This window comes from Passer domesticus, chromosome 13 (genome assembly GCF_036417665.1).
Source record: "Passer domesticus isolate bPasDom1 chromosome 13, bPasDom1.hap1, whole genome shotgun sequence".
Lineage (NCBI taxonomy): Eukaryota > Metazoa > Chordata > Aves > Passeriformes > Passeridae > Passer > Passer domesticus.
The window spans coordinates 1,026,508-1,044,121 of record NC_087486.1 but is presented as its reverse complement, the minus strand read 5'-3'; the positions used below and the strand labels follow the sequence as shown (position 1 = coordinate 1,044,121).

Below are 17,614 nucleotides of genomic sequence, written 5' to 3'. Positions count from 1 at the left end.
ACGTGCCACCTGCACATTAGAGCACCAGGGGTGGGACCCAGCCCTGCCTGGGCAGCCTGGGAGGCTGCACAGCCCTTCCCACGGAGGAATTTTCCCAATATCCAGCCTGAAGCTCTCCTGGCACAGCCTGAGGCTGTTTTCCCCTGTCCTGTGCCTTTGGGATTTCCTGAACATTTCCTCCTCCCTGAGTTCCTCTGCAGCCCAGGCACACAAAGGGACCTGGGGACTCTGATCTCCTCATCCTCCTCGCTTTAATGATTTGTGCACATCAAAGCCTGATTAAAACCATTTAAGCACTTCCATCACTGAAATCTCTTTAACGTCTTTTGGAAATTAAATTAAATGCAGAAACAAAAAATCTCTTTGAATGCACAAGGCTGGACAGTTGTGGTCAGGTTTGAGCTTTTATACTCATGTCAGCAGGAATGGGGAAACACATGGGAGTACACAGTTTTGGGAATCCAATTTATATAAAAATATAGCAGACAACCAATATAAATATCCAATACTCATTTAAAATCAGACACCTTCAACAGGATCACACCAAGGAAAGTGAACACTAGGAATTTCAAAGGAAAATGAAGTGAAAAACTGAGTGACTGTTCAATGGCATGAAATTTCCACAGGAACCAACTGTTGAGGGAAATATCTACTCTGGAACAATTTACCTCTGTGAAATCTTAGAATCCCAACTAAGGACAAGTGGAAAGAGTTTCCTCTGTCTCAGGAGTTTAACTTGTCACTGATCACAAACACTGTTTTCCCAGTGTCTGGTTCTGCAAATTAAACATCCTTTATTTTTCTTCTTAAACTGGAAAATGTCTGTCATTCAAGTGAAGTGTGACCCAACTGCAGTGAGGCACCAAGGCCTGCCCCCACTTCCAGGAGATGACAAAGTGACACCAAAACCTCTCACTTTACCACCAGAGGTTACAGAGGCAGAAAAGCTCAAAGGTTTGGGATCTGCTTTGGTTTGGGACCTTTTCTGACATCCCCAACCCTCAGGAGGAGCACAACCACCCCAGGGCTCATTTCTGCCCCTCCACGAGGAACCCACCGAGCTGAAGTTTCTGGCCCAAAGGACAAACAGCTTAAAGCTGCATAATGTGGGAATATCAATCCTTCAGAAATTGTAGAGAAGCACACATTGTCCTGCCTCTGCTCTCCTAGCTCCTCATGCTCCCAGTGCAGTACTGGGAACAGTGAGAAACTGCTGTGGGGCTGCAGGGGAGCACAGCTACCACAGGGAGAGACATGGAATGATAAAACAGCCTCTCCTGGAAAGCAGGATCACTACAGGAGTACACATTAATGAAAGTACACTCTATTTGCTTAATTATAAAACATGAAAGCAGCACGTTCAAGTAATTTATCAATAAATGTGACATGAATAAAAACTAAGACGAACTGTAAAAAAAAAAGGCAGTAAAAGGGGGCTCTGAGCTGCCTCATGAGGTGTTGTTTTCCATAAAAAGATGAGCAGGAAGATTTCTCTTAATGAGCTGTTAACAGAAGAAAATTAGTTCAAGACTTCAGGGCAAGCACTTCTTTATTCCAGGTTTGTACAGTATGGAGGATACGGAGATTTTTCTTCCTGCTGGTACCTGGTGCTACTGGCAGTTCATAACCCAGGTTTTACATTCATCAGCAGGAATTAATGAACCAAGAAAGAACAAGAGACAGGACAAGCCAAGGAAAACTCCAAGCACTGGGGAGAAAAGGGGGTTGAAACACAGAGCTGAAGAAAGCAGGGAGCAGTAACAGTCTGAGAGCCTGGGGAGGTGGCAGACCCCAAAGGAGACACGAGGCCAACAGCCCCCAGCTCCGGGGACACGGAATTGTGGAGCCATGCCAGGCCAAGCTCTGAGCACAGCTCACCCCAGAGCACCAGCCCTGCTCCACACTGCGCAGGGCTCACCCAGCTGGCACCCAGGGCCAGCAGCTGGAAGGAGAATGAAGTGGGTTCCTGCAGGAGAGAGGCACAGGGAGGGCAGCACAGAGCAGCACCGGGGCTGCCTGCGCCCGGGTGACTCGGTGACAGGAAGGAGCACTGCATTTCCCAAGCAGTGACAGCAGCCCTGTCATTTCACAAGCTGCAGAGCATCTCCTTAGTCATTAGTGACTGCAGAGAAGGAACCATCCTGCCAGAGAAGAGTAACTGCCACACAAGTTCTTTCATCTTGACTTTAGCAATTCTATGAACTTGATTGCTTATTTTCTTAGTTTAACACAGTTAGCAAGATATTTCACATAGATCTAACCCTGCTCTAGCTAAATGTAATCTGTTAAAGTTTCTTGACTCATTTCCAGACACTCCCTCTTCATCCTACAGCCTCTCCATCTCCCCACAGCTCAGGGTGTTCTGTTCTCCCAGTTCAGAGGAGGTGACACCAGCCTCATTTTGGTTTGGTACATACTCTGAGACAGACACTGAAGGTGAAGGAGGATGGGGAAGGAGGTGGGAAGAGACCTCAAAGCCCAGCCAGTGCCACCCTGCCATGGCAGGGACACCTCCCACTGTGCCAGGCTGCTCCAGCCCCAGTGTCCAGCCTGGCCTTGGCACTGCCAGGGACCCAGGGGCAGCCACAGCTGCTCTGGGCACCTGTGCCAGGGCCTGCCCACCCTCACAAGGAGGGATTCCTTCTGTGCATCTAATCTAAACTGAAGTTTAGGTATCTAATCTCAAACTCAGCTCTTTCTGAGCCTCTGCTGAAGATAACTGTGACACAGTAGCGAGAGAAAGGAAATAGGCTGTACACCAAACCACAGGTGAGTAACAAACTGAAATTATGTGGCCAAGAACAATTACTGCCACAGAAAAGAAACCTCAGTCACCAAAAACTCCAGACTATTCCTACATCCTCACACAGGGGACTCCAAACACGACACTGCAGCTCATACTCCTCCCAGCTCAGCACACATTGCTGTGGCCCCTGGAAGCTGCTCGAGCTCTCTCCAGTGCCCAAATCTGCCCACGGCAGAGGTGCTGCTTTCCTGGCTCAGCCCTCAAGACTCAACTCTCAGTACTTCCTCCCTCAACACTGCAAATTTCTGATGATCTGGAGCAAAGAGTAAGAGCAGCGCTGATGACAAAAGCCCCAAAGTGAGAGGGTGAGCAGGACGGGAAGGGAAGGGAGGGAGGCATCAGGACAGTCACGAGCAGCTTTGGCACCTGTGCCAAGCGCTGGAAAGGCAGCGAGGGACACGATGACAGCAGTGCCACCATCACCTGGCCAGAGTGCCTGCTGCCAGGGCTGTCTCAGGCAGTAAGGTCACACATGTCCTGAGTCACATCCGACACGGGAGCACCCACGCTGGAAACACCGGGGCAGCAACTGCTGGCAAATGCCAGCCTGGCACGGGCCAGCTGCAGCCTCAGGACACGGTTCTGCTGCAGCTCTTTGTCCACAAGGCCCCCAAGAAGCAAACTCTGCTTGTGCAGACAGAAATGTGGCATCTTCTCAGGAAAGAACGGGGTCGTAACCGTGCAAAAGCATCTGCGCATTCCAGCTTCCCAAAAAAACACCCCAGACATGCAAGCCATATTTCACCGGGGTTTTAGCGTGGTTTTTCAAGCCCGGGTCACTAGAACTGGCAAGAATGCTAAAGACATAAATATGAATGATTTCTCTGGGTTGCTGTGTGGCTTCTCACACAAAAGCTGACCCAGGGGCTCAGCCTCACTCGCTCAGTGTTTGAGACAAGGAGCAAAGTCATAAACCAAGAACTGCAGAGATGTTTAGAGGAAATATCAGGGACCTGAGACAGATTTTGAGAGCAGAGTTGAAATCCACTCTTTTCTTTCGTTGCTGTTAAACTGCACTGGAGTGCTGGGGGCACTTTTGGGTGCCACAATACAAAAAAAAAAAAAAAAGCTGATCCAAAGAAGGGACACCGGGATGGGGAAGAGTGTGGAAGGACCAAGAAGGAAATGCTGAGGGCACTGGGGTTGTTCTGCTGGAGAAGAGGAGCCTGAGGTCAGAGCTCATGGAGGCTACAGCTCCAATCTCTGCTCCTGTGGCAGGAACAGGAGCCAGGGAGGGTCAGGGTGGATTTTGGGAAAGGTTCATCCCAGAGGTGCTGGCACTGCCCAGGCTCCCCAGGGATGGGCACAGCCCGAGGCTGCCAGAGCTCCAGGAGGGCTTGGACAGCGCTCCAGGGATCCCAGGGTGGGATTTTGGGGCTGTGCAGGGCCAGGAGCTGGGCTGGATGATCCCGTGGGTCCCCTCCAGCTCAGGAGATTCCAGGCTTGTCTCACTCCTGAACACAGGAGAGTCTGCTCTCACCCCGAGCTGCAAACACCCCGTGCAGGAGGCAGCAAATGCCAAAAATCGACATTGACACGTTAACAAAGCCAAGATATTAACAATGCCAAAAGAGAAATTGTCCCTTTTGCTCCTGACCAACAAGACCAGCCCCAGTCCAACCACGGAGTAACTCCAGTGTGACACTGGGATGTCCCACACCTCAAGGCTGGCAGTTTAATCACGTTCCCCTCATCAGAGGAGCCATGAAATGCCCAATCAGGTGCACAACCACTCCTGCAAACATTTCACCAGCCCCTGTTCTGCAATACCCCCCCAGGCTGCAAATCCCCTCTTGCCAGGGACCTGAGAGAAGAATTCAGTAGTTGTAAAGGAACGCCAGGAACTAGAAACACACCTGGGAGATCAGCAGCTGGAAGGGAGCCCAGGTGACAAACAAACAGAGCAGCAGCAGCTCAGGGACACGGGGAAGGGCCCACGGGGGCACCGGGGCCTGGCTGCCACGGCTGTGCACACGGGGTGTTGAAAACCAGGGAAAAGGCTCAAACAAGGCTGTAATGAGGTGAGAGATGAGCTGGGGGCACACACCTGCCCCTTTTCGGGCTCCTTTTCCACAGTGCAGCCCTGCCCAGGCTGTGAGCGAGCTCTGGCCCGCAGCTCCCCCAGAATTCAGTGAGCTCGTGTCCAGAACAGCACCGCGGAGCCAGCACCGGTGCTGGGCTGCACTCCTCCACCCCTCGACACCTGCTCGCTTTGTGTTGTTCATTCCGAAAGGGAAAAAGGCAAATCTGGGCGCGGAGAGCAGGAGCGCTCCTCCGCAGGCCGGGCACCCCACGGGCAGGAGGCTCGCGTTCCCAGAGCCGTGCCCCCGGCCCTGGGCAGCCCCGGCCGGCCCCGGGCCAGGGCGAAGGAACAAAGCCCTGACGTCCATGACCGGAACAGGATTAGACCCGTCCCGGGCCGGGCGGGCCCGGTGCCGCTGGAGCCCGGGCCGTCCCCGGAGCGCCCCCGCCCTCCGCACGCTGTCACCGCGGGGCCGAGCCGCGCTGCCCGCGGGAGACGCGCCCGCAGCGGCCCAGCCCGCCGGGGGGGCCGGGCTGTCCCGGGCTGTCCCGGGCTGTCCCGGCGGCCCCGCTGCCCGCGGCAGGCCCGGCCCGGCCGCGCTCACCTGCGCTGGCCGCTGCGCTAGGCCCGGACCATCTCCTGGCTGCCGCCACCGGCGAACGATGAGGCCCGAGGAGCCGCCGGCGAGTCGCGGAGCGCCGGGGGGCGCGGGGCGGGCCCGGCCCGGGGGCGGCGGGGGGGGGGGGGCGGCTCACAAGCGGGCGGCCGCTCCGTCGGGGTCCCGGCGGTCCATGGCGGGCCGGCGCCGGGCTGGCGGCTGGCAGGGCTGCGCGGGGCCGCTCCCGGGGCCGCTCCCGGTGCCGCTCCCGGGGCCGATCCCGATCCCGGCCCGGTCCCGCCTGGCGCTTCCCGGCGGCCCCCGCGCGCCGCCGCCGCCCCGATCACGTGACGCGCGGGGGGAAAAAAAAAACCACCCCACGTGATCCCGGCGGGGAGAGCGCGCGCGCAGGGGGCGTGGCCAGGGGCAGGCCCCGCCTCCCTCGCGCGGTGGTGGCGGGAGAGTCGCGCGGCGCCCCCTGGCGGCGGCGGGCGGACGCGGAGCCCCGGAGCCGAAGGGGTTAACGAGGCAGCCCGGGAAGAGCTCCGGTTAACGGGGCTTTCATCGAACCAGAACCGCCCCAGCCGCCAGCACGGCACGCGGGAGGCACCGCAGATGGACCGGGCAAGGCCGGAGTAACCACGGGGGTTACTCTGTAAAATAATAATGCCTAGAGACAAAGTAGCCAGAAAAGGCAGGAAGAAAACAAAAAAAAGCCAGTACAAACACTGTATTTGAAACTAAATTAAACAAAAAAATCTTGATAGCGAAGGGCTTCTGGCTGGAGAACTTCCTGGGGAGCAATCCTGCCCCTCTGTGAGGGAATGCCAGGGCAGCTCCAGCTGAAACCTGCACCAAACACCACAAATATTTCAGATATTTGCAGTAAGCCTCTGGTGTTTAATAATTGATTCACTTTCCCATCGAATGGCACATTCACTCCACAAGACTTGAACACCTTTCTGGTAGTTTTATTTACAGCCTGCAGCGTGTTCTGTAAAACACAGGAGTGGTCACAGACAGACACACAACATGGGGATTTTCAAACATTTAAATAAGTACAGTTTATTCCAAAGTAAGTCTACACGCTAGTCTTTCCATAAAAATATAAAAAATTGTTTAGTAACTGTATTTAACCTAAATCAGGATGCTTGAGAATTCTTCAAGTGATGCCCCCTCCCCAAAAGGGCACTCCAAGGATAAGAAATTCAGGAGACTGAATCACCAAACAAAACACTAACTGCAACTGTTTCAATCCACCAGAAAAAAAAACAACTCCCACTCTGCATCCAGCAATCCCTGCTCTGCAGCATGTTTGGATCTGCTTTTGTTGGGTTTGTGGGGTTTGCACTCACTGCTCCAGGGCCACTCCCACAAGCAAAGATCGAGGGGATTCCTGCAGACTGGAGGCAAAGATCGAGGGGATTCCTGCAGACTGGAGGCAAAGATCGAGGGGATTCCTGCAGACTGGCACCCAGCACAGCTGGCAATCCTGCATTCACACATTCCTCGGGAAGCACATCCAGAGGGGAGCACTTTCCCTTGAGACCTTCCCTTCAGGGAGTCTCTTTTTACTGAGCATCCAGAGAGAACAGTGCCCAGCTGTGTTTGTAATTAATTCTCTGGTTTTGCTGCCCATGTAACAGACGGGGATATTCTGCTGGAGCTGTGCAGAACACCCACCCCAGCCCTTGTCTCTGGGGTACACTGAATTTACAGAAAAAAGGCACAAAGATGAAACTCCTAAAGCAGCAGCAGCCCCAGTTCAGTGAGCTGCAGCTCTGCCACACCAGCCCTGTGTCTCAGCAACACCTCCAGCACAGCACCAAGCACACAGGGCAGGCAAGGGCAGGACAAGCAGACACTGAGCAGGACAAATCTACACAGCTCGGCGGGTGGTGCAGGGCAGACTGGAGCTGGAAGCTGCAGGAAAAGCCACTGGAACACAAGCTCAGCAGCACAGAACCTCAGTGAGGTGGGAGGATCTGTGTGGGACACGTTGGGCATTCAGGGTCAACAATGCCAGAGCTCCACAGCAGCACTGAAAAACTTCTGCTTTTAACAGTTTAGAGGATTTTTCTCAATGGAAGTGAAGCTGTCATTAACAGAGGAACAGCACATGATGCACAGCATAATCTGCAACAAACAAACAAAAAAAAAAGCTTTTGCTTTGCAGCATGTAAACATCCAGCTTTAGCTGCTACTGGACTTCAGCTCTTATAAACAAATCTGATGATAGAATTTTTTTTTTTTTGGGAGCTAAAAAAGTAAAATCTTCCATAAAAGGATAAACCACAAAAATACTCTCTCAGTAAGTCTCACGTGCCATTTAATCCCTTGCATGTCCTATGAACAACTATGCAGAGCACTAAGGAATGGGAGCAGCAGAAGGGCTGACCACTGGCAGCCGTGTGCTCCAGCCCTGGCAGGGCAGTGTCACTCGCTCCAACCAGTCCTGCACCTCCCCAGCTATTTCTTCTTCTTCTTCTTTGGGGGCTCATCCTCAGAGCTGCTGTCTGTGCTGCTGCTGCTGCTGCTGGAGGAGCTGGAATCCGACTCGAAGTCGGAGGAGGAGGAAGAGCTGCTGGAGGAGGGGGAGGAGGAGGAGGAGGAGTTGCTGTCCTCACTGTCACTGTCCGAGGAGGAGGAGGAAGAGGAGTCGTCGCTGTCGGAGGAGGAGCTGCTGGCTGAGCTGTCAGTGCTGCTGCTGCTGGAACTGGTCACACTCTTGGACCTGAGAGAGAACAAAGAGCTGAGCACAGCCCTGCCAGAGCCCATCACACACAGAGCGTTCCCTCTGCTCTGTCGCAATAACCCAAAGATCAGTTATTTGCCTTGAAAATTTCCACAGCTCACCACCGAAATTTCCAGGCCCCACCAGCTCAGATGAATCCCTGTGCCCTCCCCTCCCTTCTGCACTCCTGGATTTGTGGATTTTGGCCACTTGAGCAATGGCAGAGTGGCCCCAGGGCGTGACATAACCCAGAGGGGAGCAGAGAGGGGCAGGGAGGCAAAGCTGCCCAGGACCCCTGGCCCTGAGCAGGGCCTTTGCTGGCCTGAGTGCCCTGAACCAGCCAAGCCTGGGGGAATGAGCCAGGCTCAGTCCCTGCCTCACCACTGCAGCAGGGACATCCTGCCACTGCAGGAGCCAGGCAGGCTTCAGCAGAGATTCACCAAGGTCAGAGCTGCTCCCAGCAAAAACTGTTCTTCGATTACTCCTGGCAGAGGAACCCAAATACCTGCCACTACAGGATGCTTGTGTTTTCCAGGTGGAGGAGAAGGGTGGAAACAAGCCAAGGTTAAGACAGAATGATGAACACAGCAAAGAGGATTTCTGTAGGCTCTGCACTTTTTTTTCATGTTCAGCCCTTCCTGGGGCCATTGTTCTCAAGACCAATGTCTGATTTAGGGAGGTGATATGAATTCCAAGAAAGTACAATTCAGTTCTCCCAGAGATCTTTCCCTGAAGTACAAGACACTGATTCACCTCCCTTCCCACCAAAGGCAATCAAAGAGCATCCCAAAATGTAAATTATGATAATGCAGAATCTTGTTTCCATTAGAAAATTAATGCAGTATTTTTATCAGAAGGTTTGGGTCAATGTAACAGCTCAGGAAGTGCCTGTGTTAAGGTTATTGAAGACTGTGAGGTTTTTCATCATATCAGCCCTGTCAGCTGACAAATGTGGGTGTGGATTAAGCCACAAAGCACTGAAGTTGTTATAATACATCTGTAATCTGCTGTCTCTGTGTGCAGACACAACGACTGCTCATTACTGATAAATCCACAAGGGCTGCTCAAACACTGACTTGTCTGGGGAAAAAACAGCACTAAGATGAGGAAAATAAAAAGTATGGGAGTAGCACTTTCAATCTGAGCAGTCCATGAGATGGGCAGGAATGAGAGGATATCCTGAGTAACTCTGAACTTGCTTTTCCTGATCACCTTTCACAGAACCCATAGCAGCAACCCATGGACATCCAGTGTTTAGGATTATTCCAAAACCCACTCCCAGAAACACCAGGATATTGCACTTAAAGCTGCCTCTCCCAGAGGAAACAGGCAGGAACTTGTTCTGAGGGGAGGCACCATGTGGGCTGCTGGTATTGACAGCAGGAGGATGGAGATGGGGACAGGTAAAACTCAAAACACCATCTGGGAGTGTGACAGTGCAGAGCCTGCAGGCTGGTGATCTGATTGGGGGGTTCATCACACCTCTGGAAAGCACAGAATTTTAAAAGTAGGTACCACTCATCCTCCTCAGGACAAGCTTCCAAGAGTTCTGGTTCTGTGCCCCTGTGAGGGCCAGGTGCTGTTGGAGCCCAGGCTGTGCCCCCAGGCTGGCACCCTGCTCTGCCACCCCAGGGCTTGCCAGTGCCACTGACAGCCAAAAGCCACAACTGTGGGCACAGCCACGGCTGGGGCTGAGGGAAGGAAGGAAGGAAGGAAGGAAGGAAGGAAGGAAGGAAGGAAGGAAGGAAGGAAGGAAGGAAGGAAGGAAGGAAGGAAGGAAGGAAGGAAGGAAGGAAGGAAGGAAGGAAGGAAGGAAGGAGCAGGAAAGGAAGGAAGGAGCAGGAAAGGAAGGAAGGAGCAGGAAAGGAAGGAAGGAGCAGGAAAGGAAGGAAGGAGCAGGAAAGGAAGGAAGGAGCAGGAAAGGAAGGAAGGAGCAGGAAAGGAAGGAAGGAGCAGGAAAGGAAGGAAGGAGCAGGAAAGGAAGGAAGGAGCAGGAAAGGAAGGAAGGAGCAGGAAAGGAAGGAAGGAGCAGGAAAGGAAGGAAGGAGCAGGAAAGGAAGGAAGGAGCAGGAAAGGAAGGAAGGAGCAGGAAAGGAAGGAAGGAGCAGGAAAGGAAGGAAGGAGCAGGAAAGGAAGGAAGGAGCAGGAAAGGAAGGAAGGAGCAGGAAAGGAAGGAAGGAGCAGGAAAGGAAGGAAGGAGCAGGAAAGGAAGGAAGGAGCAGGAAAGGAAGGAAGGAGCAGGAAAGGAAGGAAGGAGCAGGAAAGGAAGGAAGGAGCAGGAAAGGAAGGAAGGAGCAGGAAAGGAAGGAAGGAGCAGGAAAGGAAGGAAGGAGCAGGAAAGGAAGGAAGGAGCAGGAAAGGAAGGAAGGAGCAGGAAAGGAAGGAAGGAGCAGGAAAGGAAGGAAGGAGCAGGAAAGGAAGGAAGGAGCAGGAAAGGAAGGAAGGAGCAGGAAAGGAAGGAAGGAGCAGGAAAGGAAGGAAGGAGCAGGAAAGGAAGGAAGGAGCAGGAAAGGAAGGAAGGAGCAGGAAAGGAAGGAAGGAGCAGGAAAGGAAGGAAGGAGCAGGAAAGGAAGGAAGGAGCAGGAAAGGAAGGAAGGAGCAGGAAAGGAAGGAAGGAGCAGGAAAGGAAGGAAGGAGCAGGAAAGGAAGGAAGGAGCAGGAAAGGAAGGAAGGAGCAGGAAAGGAAGGAAGGAGCAGGAAAGGAAGGAAGGAGCAGGAAAGGAAGGAGCAGGAAAGGAAGGAGCAGGAAAGGAAGGAGCAGGAAAGGAAGGAGCAGGAAAGGAAGGAGCAGGAAAGGAAGGAGCAGGAAAGGAAGGAGCAGGAAAGGAAGGAGCAGGAAAGGAAGGAGCAGGAAAGGAAGGAGCAGGAAAGGAAGGAGCAGGAAAGGAAGGAGCAGGAAAGGAAGGAGCAGGAAAGGAAGGAGCAGGAAAGGAAGGAGCAGGAAAGGAAGGAGCAGGAAAGGAAGGAGCAGGAAAGGAAGGAGCAGGAAAGGAAGGAGCAGGAAAGGAAGGAGCAGGAAAGGAAGGAGCAGGGAATTCAGGCATTCTGGGTGGGACACAGGCCAAGCAGCACCTGGAAGGTGGCTCTGTCACCCGAGGTCACAGGGCTCTGCAGCAGCTGCTCTGCCTCAGCCTGTTTTTCTGGTTAGGCCTGAGCTCCCCTGTTAGTGTTTATATCAAAACAAACACACTCTGTGGAAAAGGTTGTGCTCCTCCTGCCAGAACCCAAACTTTTACAGCTTTATTTTAAATCTGGAACTTACAAATATGCTGGATTGTCCACATTTAATTCTTCCCATGTTATAATAAAAATCTAAATAGCAAACTGACTGGAAAGGAACTTATATTGATGGATTATTCTGGGCTTGCCTAGAAGCAGGAGAATAATTCAAATCTACATGACTTTTAAAATCTGAAGGAAAAAGTGCCCAAACACCCCCTTCCCCATAAGACCCCATTGCTCTGTCCATTCTTGCACTGGTTTGGAGCTCAAATACTCTGTAAATAATTATGCCAGCAAGGGCTGCAGTGTCTGAGGAAGCTGAGGCAGGAAGAGGCCTGAGCTGCCCACCTCAAAACCAGTAAATTCATGATCTCACCAGTCCTGAGTAACTCCAGCAATAAATTTGCCCTTCTGGGAAAGCAGCCTTTGCTAGAACACACTGAGGCAGCCCAGCACTGCAATAAACCCCATTCCACAGGACAGCCTGGAATGAAGAACCCTTTAAAGATCTGCTCTGCCTTATTCACTGCCTGCCACACACAGCAAAGGCCTGCCTTGAACACCTCCTGAACACTGGCTTGGATCACACTGGGGGACACGGAGTGACTCTGAAGGGGAAGGGATGCTGGGCTGCTGCTGCACAGACATTCCCTGGTGTAAAACTCCCAGCACCATTCCAGGAGTGCTACAGAACAGTTCTGGCTGTTCCTCCTTTCCATCTGCTAAGAAAGCAAATTCCCAAGTAAACATTAATGCAAGGTAAAGTACAAACAATGTCAAAAGAGTTCCTGGCTCCAGCCAGGACGTGGAGAGGGTCAGGGTCATTGCCTGGATTTTGCTTCAGCTTGGGATCAAGGGGGTTTTGTTTGGTTTTGGGGTTGGGTTTTTTAAGATGTTTTATTTCACCCTCTAGACACAGCTTGAGAGAGAGAGAACTGGCAGGAGAAGGGAATGAAAAGAGCAGAAGCAATGAGAGACCAGAACCCCCTGTGCCAGTCTTTCAGAGACTCCTGATGGACTCAGACAGAAATAGGAAGAATTTTATTCCTACAGCAAGATCATGCAGGGGAGGAAAACCAGCAGGGAGAAAAACAGAGAATAAAATTTTGAGAGATTTTGGACAGGGAGGAGTAGAAATTCTCCACATGCCTGTCAGACAAAAGCTGTAACAGCCTCAAAGCAGAACAACCAAAACTTATTGCACAGCTGACTTCTGCAACCCCCTTCCCAAAGCCCTGCTGGAACAGCCAGGGCAGGGCCAGTCCCACCAGGGCAGGGCCAGTCCCACCAGTCCCCACATACCTTTTTTTCTTGGTCTTCTTTTCTGCAGCACTTTCTCCAGCGCTAATTAAAGGGGGAAAAATAATGGCTTTGATTAATGCAATAGGAAAATGAAATAAATAGCAGCACACTGAGGCTGAGTTTCATATTCAAAGGGCACTCAGTCCTGTGCAAAGCAGAGCAAAACCCACCTCTGAGCCAGGGGAGGAAAACCCAGCAGTTCACCCCTAATTTTCTGTGCTATTTGTGCTCTGCTCTCCCTTTTGCCTCATTTTGTACAGACAGCAGGAGCTGGGATGTGAAAGGCACAGGAGAAAAGGACACAAAGAAGTTGTGTGTAACTATATTTAGCAATAAGTGAATTGATTGAAATCAAGGGTAAAAGCTTGACTTAGCCTGTAGCTTTCACATTTCTTTCAAGTGCAAAAAAGAAACAGAAAAGTCCATTTATATTGATGCTTTCCAGCTGTTTGTCTGTCAGATTCCCAAGTGTTCATCCCCTCACACAGTTTTAGTGGTGTCACAGAAGAAAGTTTTGTGTGCCACCAGAAAAATGAGATTTCTGCAATTTTTTATTTTCACACACAAGGTATGAAAACATTATCAGCACACAAGAGTTCTCCACACTCTCCTGTGGGCAAAAGGAAGACTCTGACATTCAGATTCCAGCCCTTCCCATCCACATTTCCATTCCTAAGGCCTCAGACCCTCTGCAGGTAAGCAGGGGGTTCCCAGGTAGGAGGAGTCACTGCGAGAACAGAATTCAACCCCAAATCCCCTCTGAGGAGACAGACCCAGCTCAGGGAGTGCCTCCCTCTCAGTGTGAGGTGAGGGTTACTCAGCAGTTACTCCAGGAGCTCCTACTGTGCCCAGGCCAGCCCTGCTCTGGACACTCCCTCCCCAAACTGAGGCACAAACCCAGCTCAGGGCTGGGCTGAGCCCCAACCCCCCAGGAATGAGCATCCCTCAGCTCCCTGCCCAGGGCTGGCAGGCCCTGGGGCTCACTGACACCTCCAGAGGGGCCACCAGAACCGTGGGGCCAACACCAGGCAAGCACGGGAGCCTGGAACAACTGGGAAGGGAGTTCCTGCTGGAAAAGCCTGGAGGAGGTTATCAGAGGTAAATATTGACCTTTTTAGGCTGGGTTTGCCTCCTGGTTAATGATTCCTGCGTGGCTCTTTAAAGGTGGTGACACAGGCTGTCCAGAGCAGACCTCTGGGACACCAACTGCTCAAAGGCAAGGAGAACCTCCCAAAGCAAGTGCCACAAAAAGCACAAGTGTGACCCAGGAAGTTGTTTTTCCTTGAAGGAAAAGCTTCATCCTTGGAAGTGCAGCCCTGGCAGCTGAGGAACAGGACCCTCCTGGCCCAGCTGGAGCTCAGGGTGACAGAAGCCCTGGGAATGCAGCCCCAGGTTGAACCTCAGGTTAAACACTGCTCCCACCTGGGGATGGCTCAGGCTTCCCTTCTCAAGAGGATTTTCCCCAGCACTGCCCCTCACTGAAGAGCCCCAAACCTCCTTTTGTGCCAGACTGGCCAGTCCTGTAACTGCCACACACTGATCCCACACTCAGGCTCAAGCCCAAGGACAGGACAAGGAATTTCACCCTCAATCCACCATCCTCCAGTGGTAACCTGCAGAATCCCCCAGAAAAGGGACAGAAAAGCAACAAGGAAATAATCTGAGCCCTAAACTCAAACTGAGCCTAAAAGTCTTGAGTCTCTGAAGAGACTGTGCCTCCAAATGGAGCCAAGTGTCAGAGCCCAAGCACTGCTGATCTATCTACAGCACTGGGTGACTCTAATTACACCACAATTACTCACTGGATGAGAATTAATTTCAGAATCAATCACTCTACATCACTCTCCACTGCAGGCAGGGTTCCAGCTGTGACTCAGGACTGCTGCTGGGCTGGAGCCCCAGCAGCCCTGGCTGAGCTGCCAGCCCTCCCTGTGCCACAGCAGGGACAAGAGCTGGCAATGCTGTCCCCACCTCCCCCCTGGCAGGGGCAGTGCCTGAGCACACTGGCCCAGCCTCAGGGATTCCAGGTGCCAGGAGTGGCACTGGGCCTGACCCTGTCCCTGTGCAGCTCCCAAAACCAACCTGGAGGGGCAGAAAGGACCCTGACACATGGAATTGCAGGGAAAACTGAGGTGCTGCATTACTTTTGCTTGTTAAAACAATTATTAACCTGGGGGAAGCACTCAGGTACTCCCAGGGCAAAGGGGAAAGGAAATGAGGTGCCACAGGCAGAGCTCTGTTCAGGTTTCTCTGCTCCTTCCCCTTTTGGGCTGCCACAAGAGGAAATAATTGTGCAATCCAGTGAGCTGTTCTCACTCCATGCCTGGGTGTGAGTGCTGACCCAGCTCCCCCTCAGCTGTGTGAGCCCTGCAGCTCCCAGGGGCAGCTGGGCCAGGTGAGCAGCAGCTCTGAGCAGCACATCTGGGCACAGGTGAGAATTGCTGCTTTGCTGGATAAACCCACAATAAACCCACAGCTTCCACTGCCCGGGCAGCACAGAAACAACAAATCAAACCACCAAGGAATTCAGGAAACTGCTCCACTACCAAAAGGGCTCCAATGATGGAACTTTGGCTCAGTGCACAGCTTTTGTTTCAGACAGGCCAAAACAGTTTTAAATGCATTTCAGATGAGCAGGTGTTGACAAAATTGAAATACTGATTTTAATTCTCTGGACCTGAGTGCACATATTTCACCTAACACAAATCAGCTCCAACATTAAATCAAGCACACATTCCACAGTCTGGAGGAAAAGATCACAGGAAATGGTCTGGGACAACATCTTTTATTTCAATGACAAACCACACATTTCATCTAGCCAGTCTTACCTCTGTTGCAGCAGGAGCTGCTTTTCTTTCTCCTTAAGGATTTTGGCCAGCTGAGCTGTCCTTGAAGGCCTGTGCAGGTATTTTCTCTTCCCTTTACACTCATAGGTCCAGTGGCCAAACTCTAAACACTTCTGACACCTCACATGCTGCTTGTTTGCCTCCCTAGAAAAATGCAGAATTGCTTAAGTAACTCATTCCAGCTCTGCTCTACCCTCTACTAAAAACAGTTAGTTTTTTGTCATGCAGCTTTAATCAAGCTGTGATTAAACCAGATGCTCACAGCTTTTCTTTTGCATCATGGGCAGTAACACCAGGCAAACACAGAACTCAGGCAGACAGATCTTCATTAATTAAAACACTTGCACGTGGGAACAATCACTGCTCACTTTGCTGCTACCCAGCAGCTGCAGGTGGGTCTGGCTTCAGAGAAATCACTGAAATTCTGGTTTAGAGCAAGAGCAGCAGCTTCATTTCCAGCTCCTGAAATGTAACACCCAATTCCAAACTGCCCAACACCCACCCAGAGCCCAGAACCCTCAGAGGCCCCAGGCTCCCCAGAAAGCTCCAGGAAAAGGCTGGCACAAGGTTTATCTTTGGGACACTCAGATCCCTGCTCCTCCTGTGCAGAGTGGCTCTGGGCAGAGCTCCCTGGCTGCCCCGTCCCCAGCACCTGCAGCAGCAGGGACACTTCACACTCCGGGGCTCTGCTAAAATCCCACGGGCGTTTTTGGACATCAGAGGAGGAAAACCTCCTGTTTTCATGCTGGAGCTCTTAAGCTGCTCTTCCGAGGCTCTGCAAAGCTGTTCTGCCCCCTGTCCCAGCTGCTCTCCTCCCTTACAAGGGAGGGAACTCAGCCAGCCCAGGAGCTGCCAAGGTCACAGCCAAAATTAGTCCCGAGCTCAGGGCTGAGCCACTTCAGCTCCCTGCCACCTGCAGGTTTTGTTCCAAGCACCAAAACATGAATTTCTCAAGGCCAGGCGATCTAAACTCTCTGAAAGTGCAGCGGGCTGACGGAGGATGCTCCCAGGTTCCTCCCGGCAGCGCCCAAGGCCAGCAACTCCCCCAGCCCCTGTCCCCCGCTCTCGCGGGACGCCCTGCGCAGAGAGGACCTCCCGCGACGCTCCAGTCCAGGCCCCGGCGGCGCACGGACACCGGAGGCCGCCGCCGTTTCTCCCCAGCCGTGTTTTGGGGCGGTTTCCCCGCAGCCGAGCTGCGCCCCCTCCCGGGACGCAGCGCAGCGGCGCGCAGGCCGCGGGGCGCCGGGGAAGCGCCGGGCGCCGCGGCCCCGGCAGTGCCCGCCGCCCCCCAGCCCGAGCCCGGCCCGCGCGGCGCCCCCGGCCCCACTCACGCCTGTCTGCGGGCAATCAGCCGGTGCATGGGCGTCGCCATCTTAACGGCCGCGCCGGAAGCCAGCCTGCCGCGGGAACGACGGGACTAGCGCGGCCGCGGGGAACGACGGGACATGCGGCCCTGGGGGCAGCGCGCGGCCGCCATAGAGAGAGTCCTCCGGGGCCATGGCGGGTTGGACCTCCAGGGTCATAGAGAGCGACACCTCCCGCACCACAGAGAGCTCCCCCGCGGCCTGCGCTCTCTACCGCCCCTGCCGCTCCCGCCATGTCATTGCAGCGCCCTGGCCCGGTGGCTTTTTGTGTCCATGTCCATGTCCCGTCCATGTCTATGTCCCTGTCCTGTCACTTTCCCTGTCCTGTCCCGTCCCTTTCCCTGTCCCTGACCTGTCCTGTCCCTGTCCCTTTCCCTGTCCCTTTCCCTGACCTGTCCTGTCACTTTCCCTGTCCCTTTCCCTGACCTGTCCTGTCCCTGTCCCTTTCCCTGTCCCTGTCCTGGATACTTTGCGGTCTGTTCGGTGGGCACTCATCCAGCTCTGACGGTTTACTTTGGAAAGCCGTGCTGTCTAATTCTCTCTCTGATTTGATGGAAAGCTATGAAACCCGAAGGAAAGGAAATGTACCGTTTCAGTATTGATTTCCCGCAAATCGCTGAGCTAACGGAGGCGGTGAAGCGGCTGCTGGGCACCGTGGGCAGCACAGGGAGGCGGGTTTGGGAGAGCTGTGCTGTGTGTCGGAGCTGGGGCAGCCTGGC

The 17,614-nt window shown here is 53.2% G+C and overlaps 2 protein-coding genes and 1 long non-coding RNA gene across 5 annotated transcripts in view; 1 reads left to right on the top strand and 2 right to left on the bottom strand.

Moving 5' to 3' along the window:
- Window positions 1–5,756, bottom strand: part of AFF4 (ALF transcription elongation factor 4) — a 46,597-nt gene extending 40,841 nt beyond the window's left edge. For both annotated transcript variants that reach the window (XR_010347337.1, XM_064388143.1), the window contains exon 1: window positions 5,434–5,756. The gene's annotated coding sequence lies outside the window, so the exon portion shown is untranslated. The remainder of the gene's footprint in view (window positions 1–5,433) is intronic.
- Window positions 5,757–5,945: 189 nt separating this feature from the next.
- On the top strand, window positions 5,946–7,005 carry LOC135280214 (uncharacterized). Its single transcript, XR_010347241.1, has 2 exons — window positions 5,946–6,804; window positions 6,869–7,005. It is a non-coding gene; the product is annotated as an uncharacterized LOC135280214 (long non-coding RNA).
- Window positions 6,378–17,070, bottom strand: ZCCHC10 (zinc finger CCHC-type containing 10). Of its 2 annotated transcripts, none has more exons than XM_064387993.1 (4): window positions 16,863–17,070; window positions 15,514–15,675; window positions 12,686–12,727; window positions 6,378–8,161 (listed from the first exon to the last, which is right to left on the bottom strand). In XM_064387993.1, the coding sequence occupies exons 1-4, from the start codon at window positions 16,901–16,903 to the stop codon at window positions 7,897–7,899; spliced, it is 510 nt and encodes a 169-aa protein (XP_064244063.1). In that variant the 5' UTR covers window positions 16,904–17,070; the 3' UTR covers window positions 6,378–7,896. The 2 variants fall into 2 exon arrangements, with proteins under 2 accessions (XP_064244063.1, XP_064244062.1); XM_064387992.1 differs by lacking the exon at window positions 16,863–17,070 and adding an exon at window positions 16,184–16,564.
- Window positions 17,071–17,614: the final 544 nt, after the last annotated feature.

Bases quoted from the DNA above. Each gene is read 5' to 3' on its own strand.
- ZCCHC10 (XM_064387992.1), bottom strand. From the start codon at position 16,275: ATGAAAACAGGAGGTTTTCCTCCTCTGATGTCCAAAAACGCCCGTGGG. The intron at 15,676-16,183 runs GTGCTGGGGACG...GCATTTTTCTAG, and splicing joins AAGTGTCCCTGCTGCTGCAG to GGAGGCAAACAAGCAGCATG. The intron at 8,162-12,685 runs GTATGTGGGGAC...GTTCTCTCTCAG, and splicing joins AAGAAGACCAAGAAAAAAAG to GTCCAAGAGTGTGACCAGTT.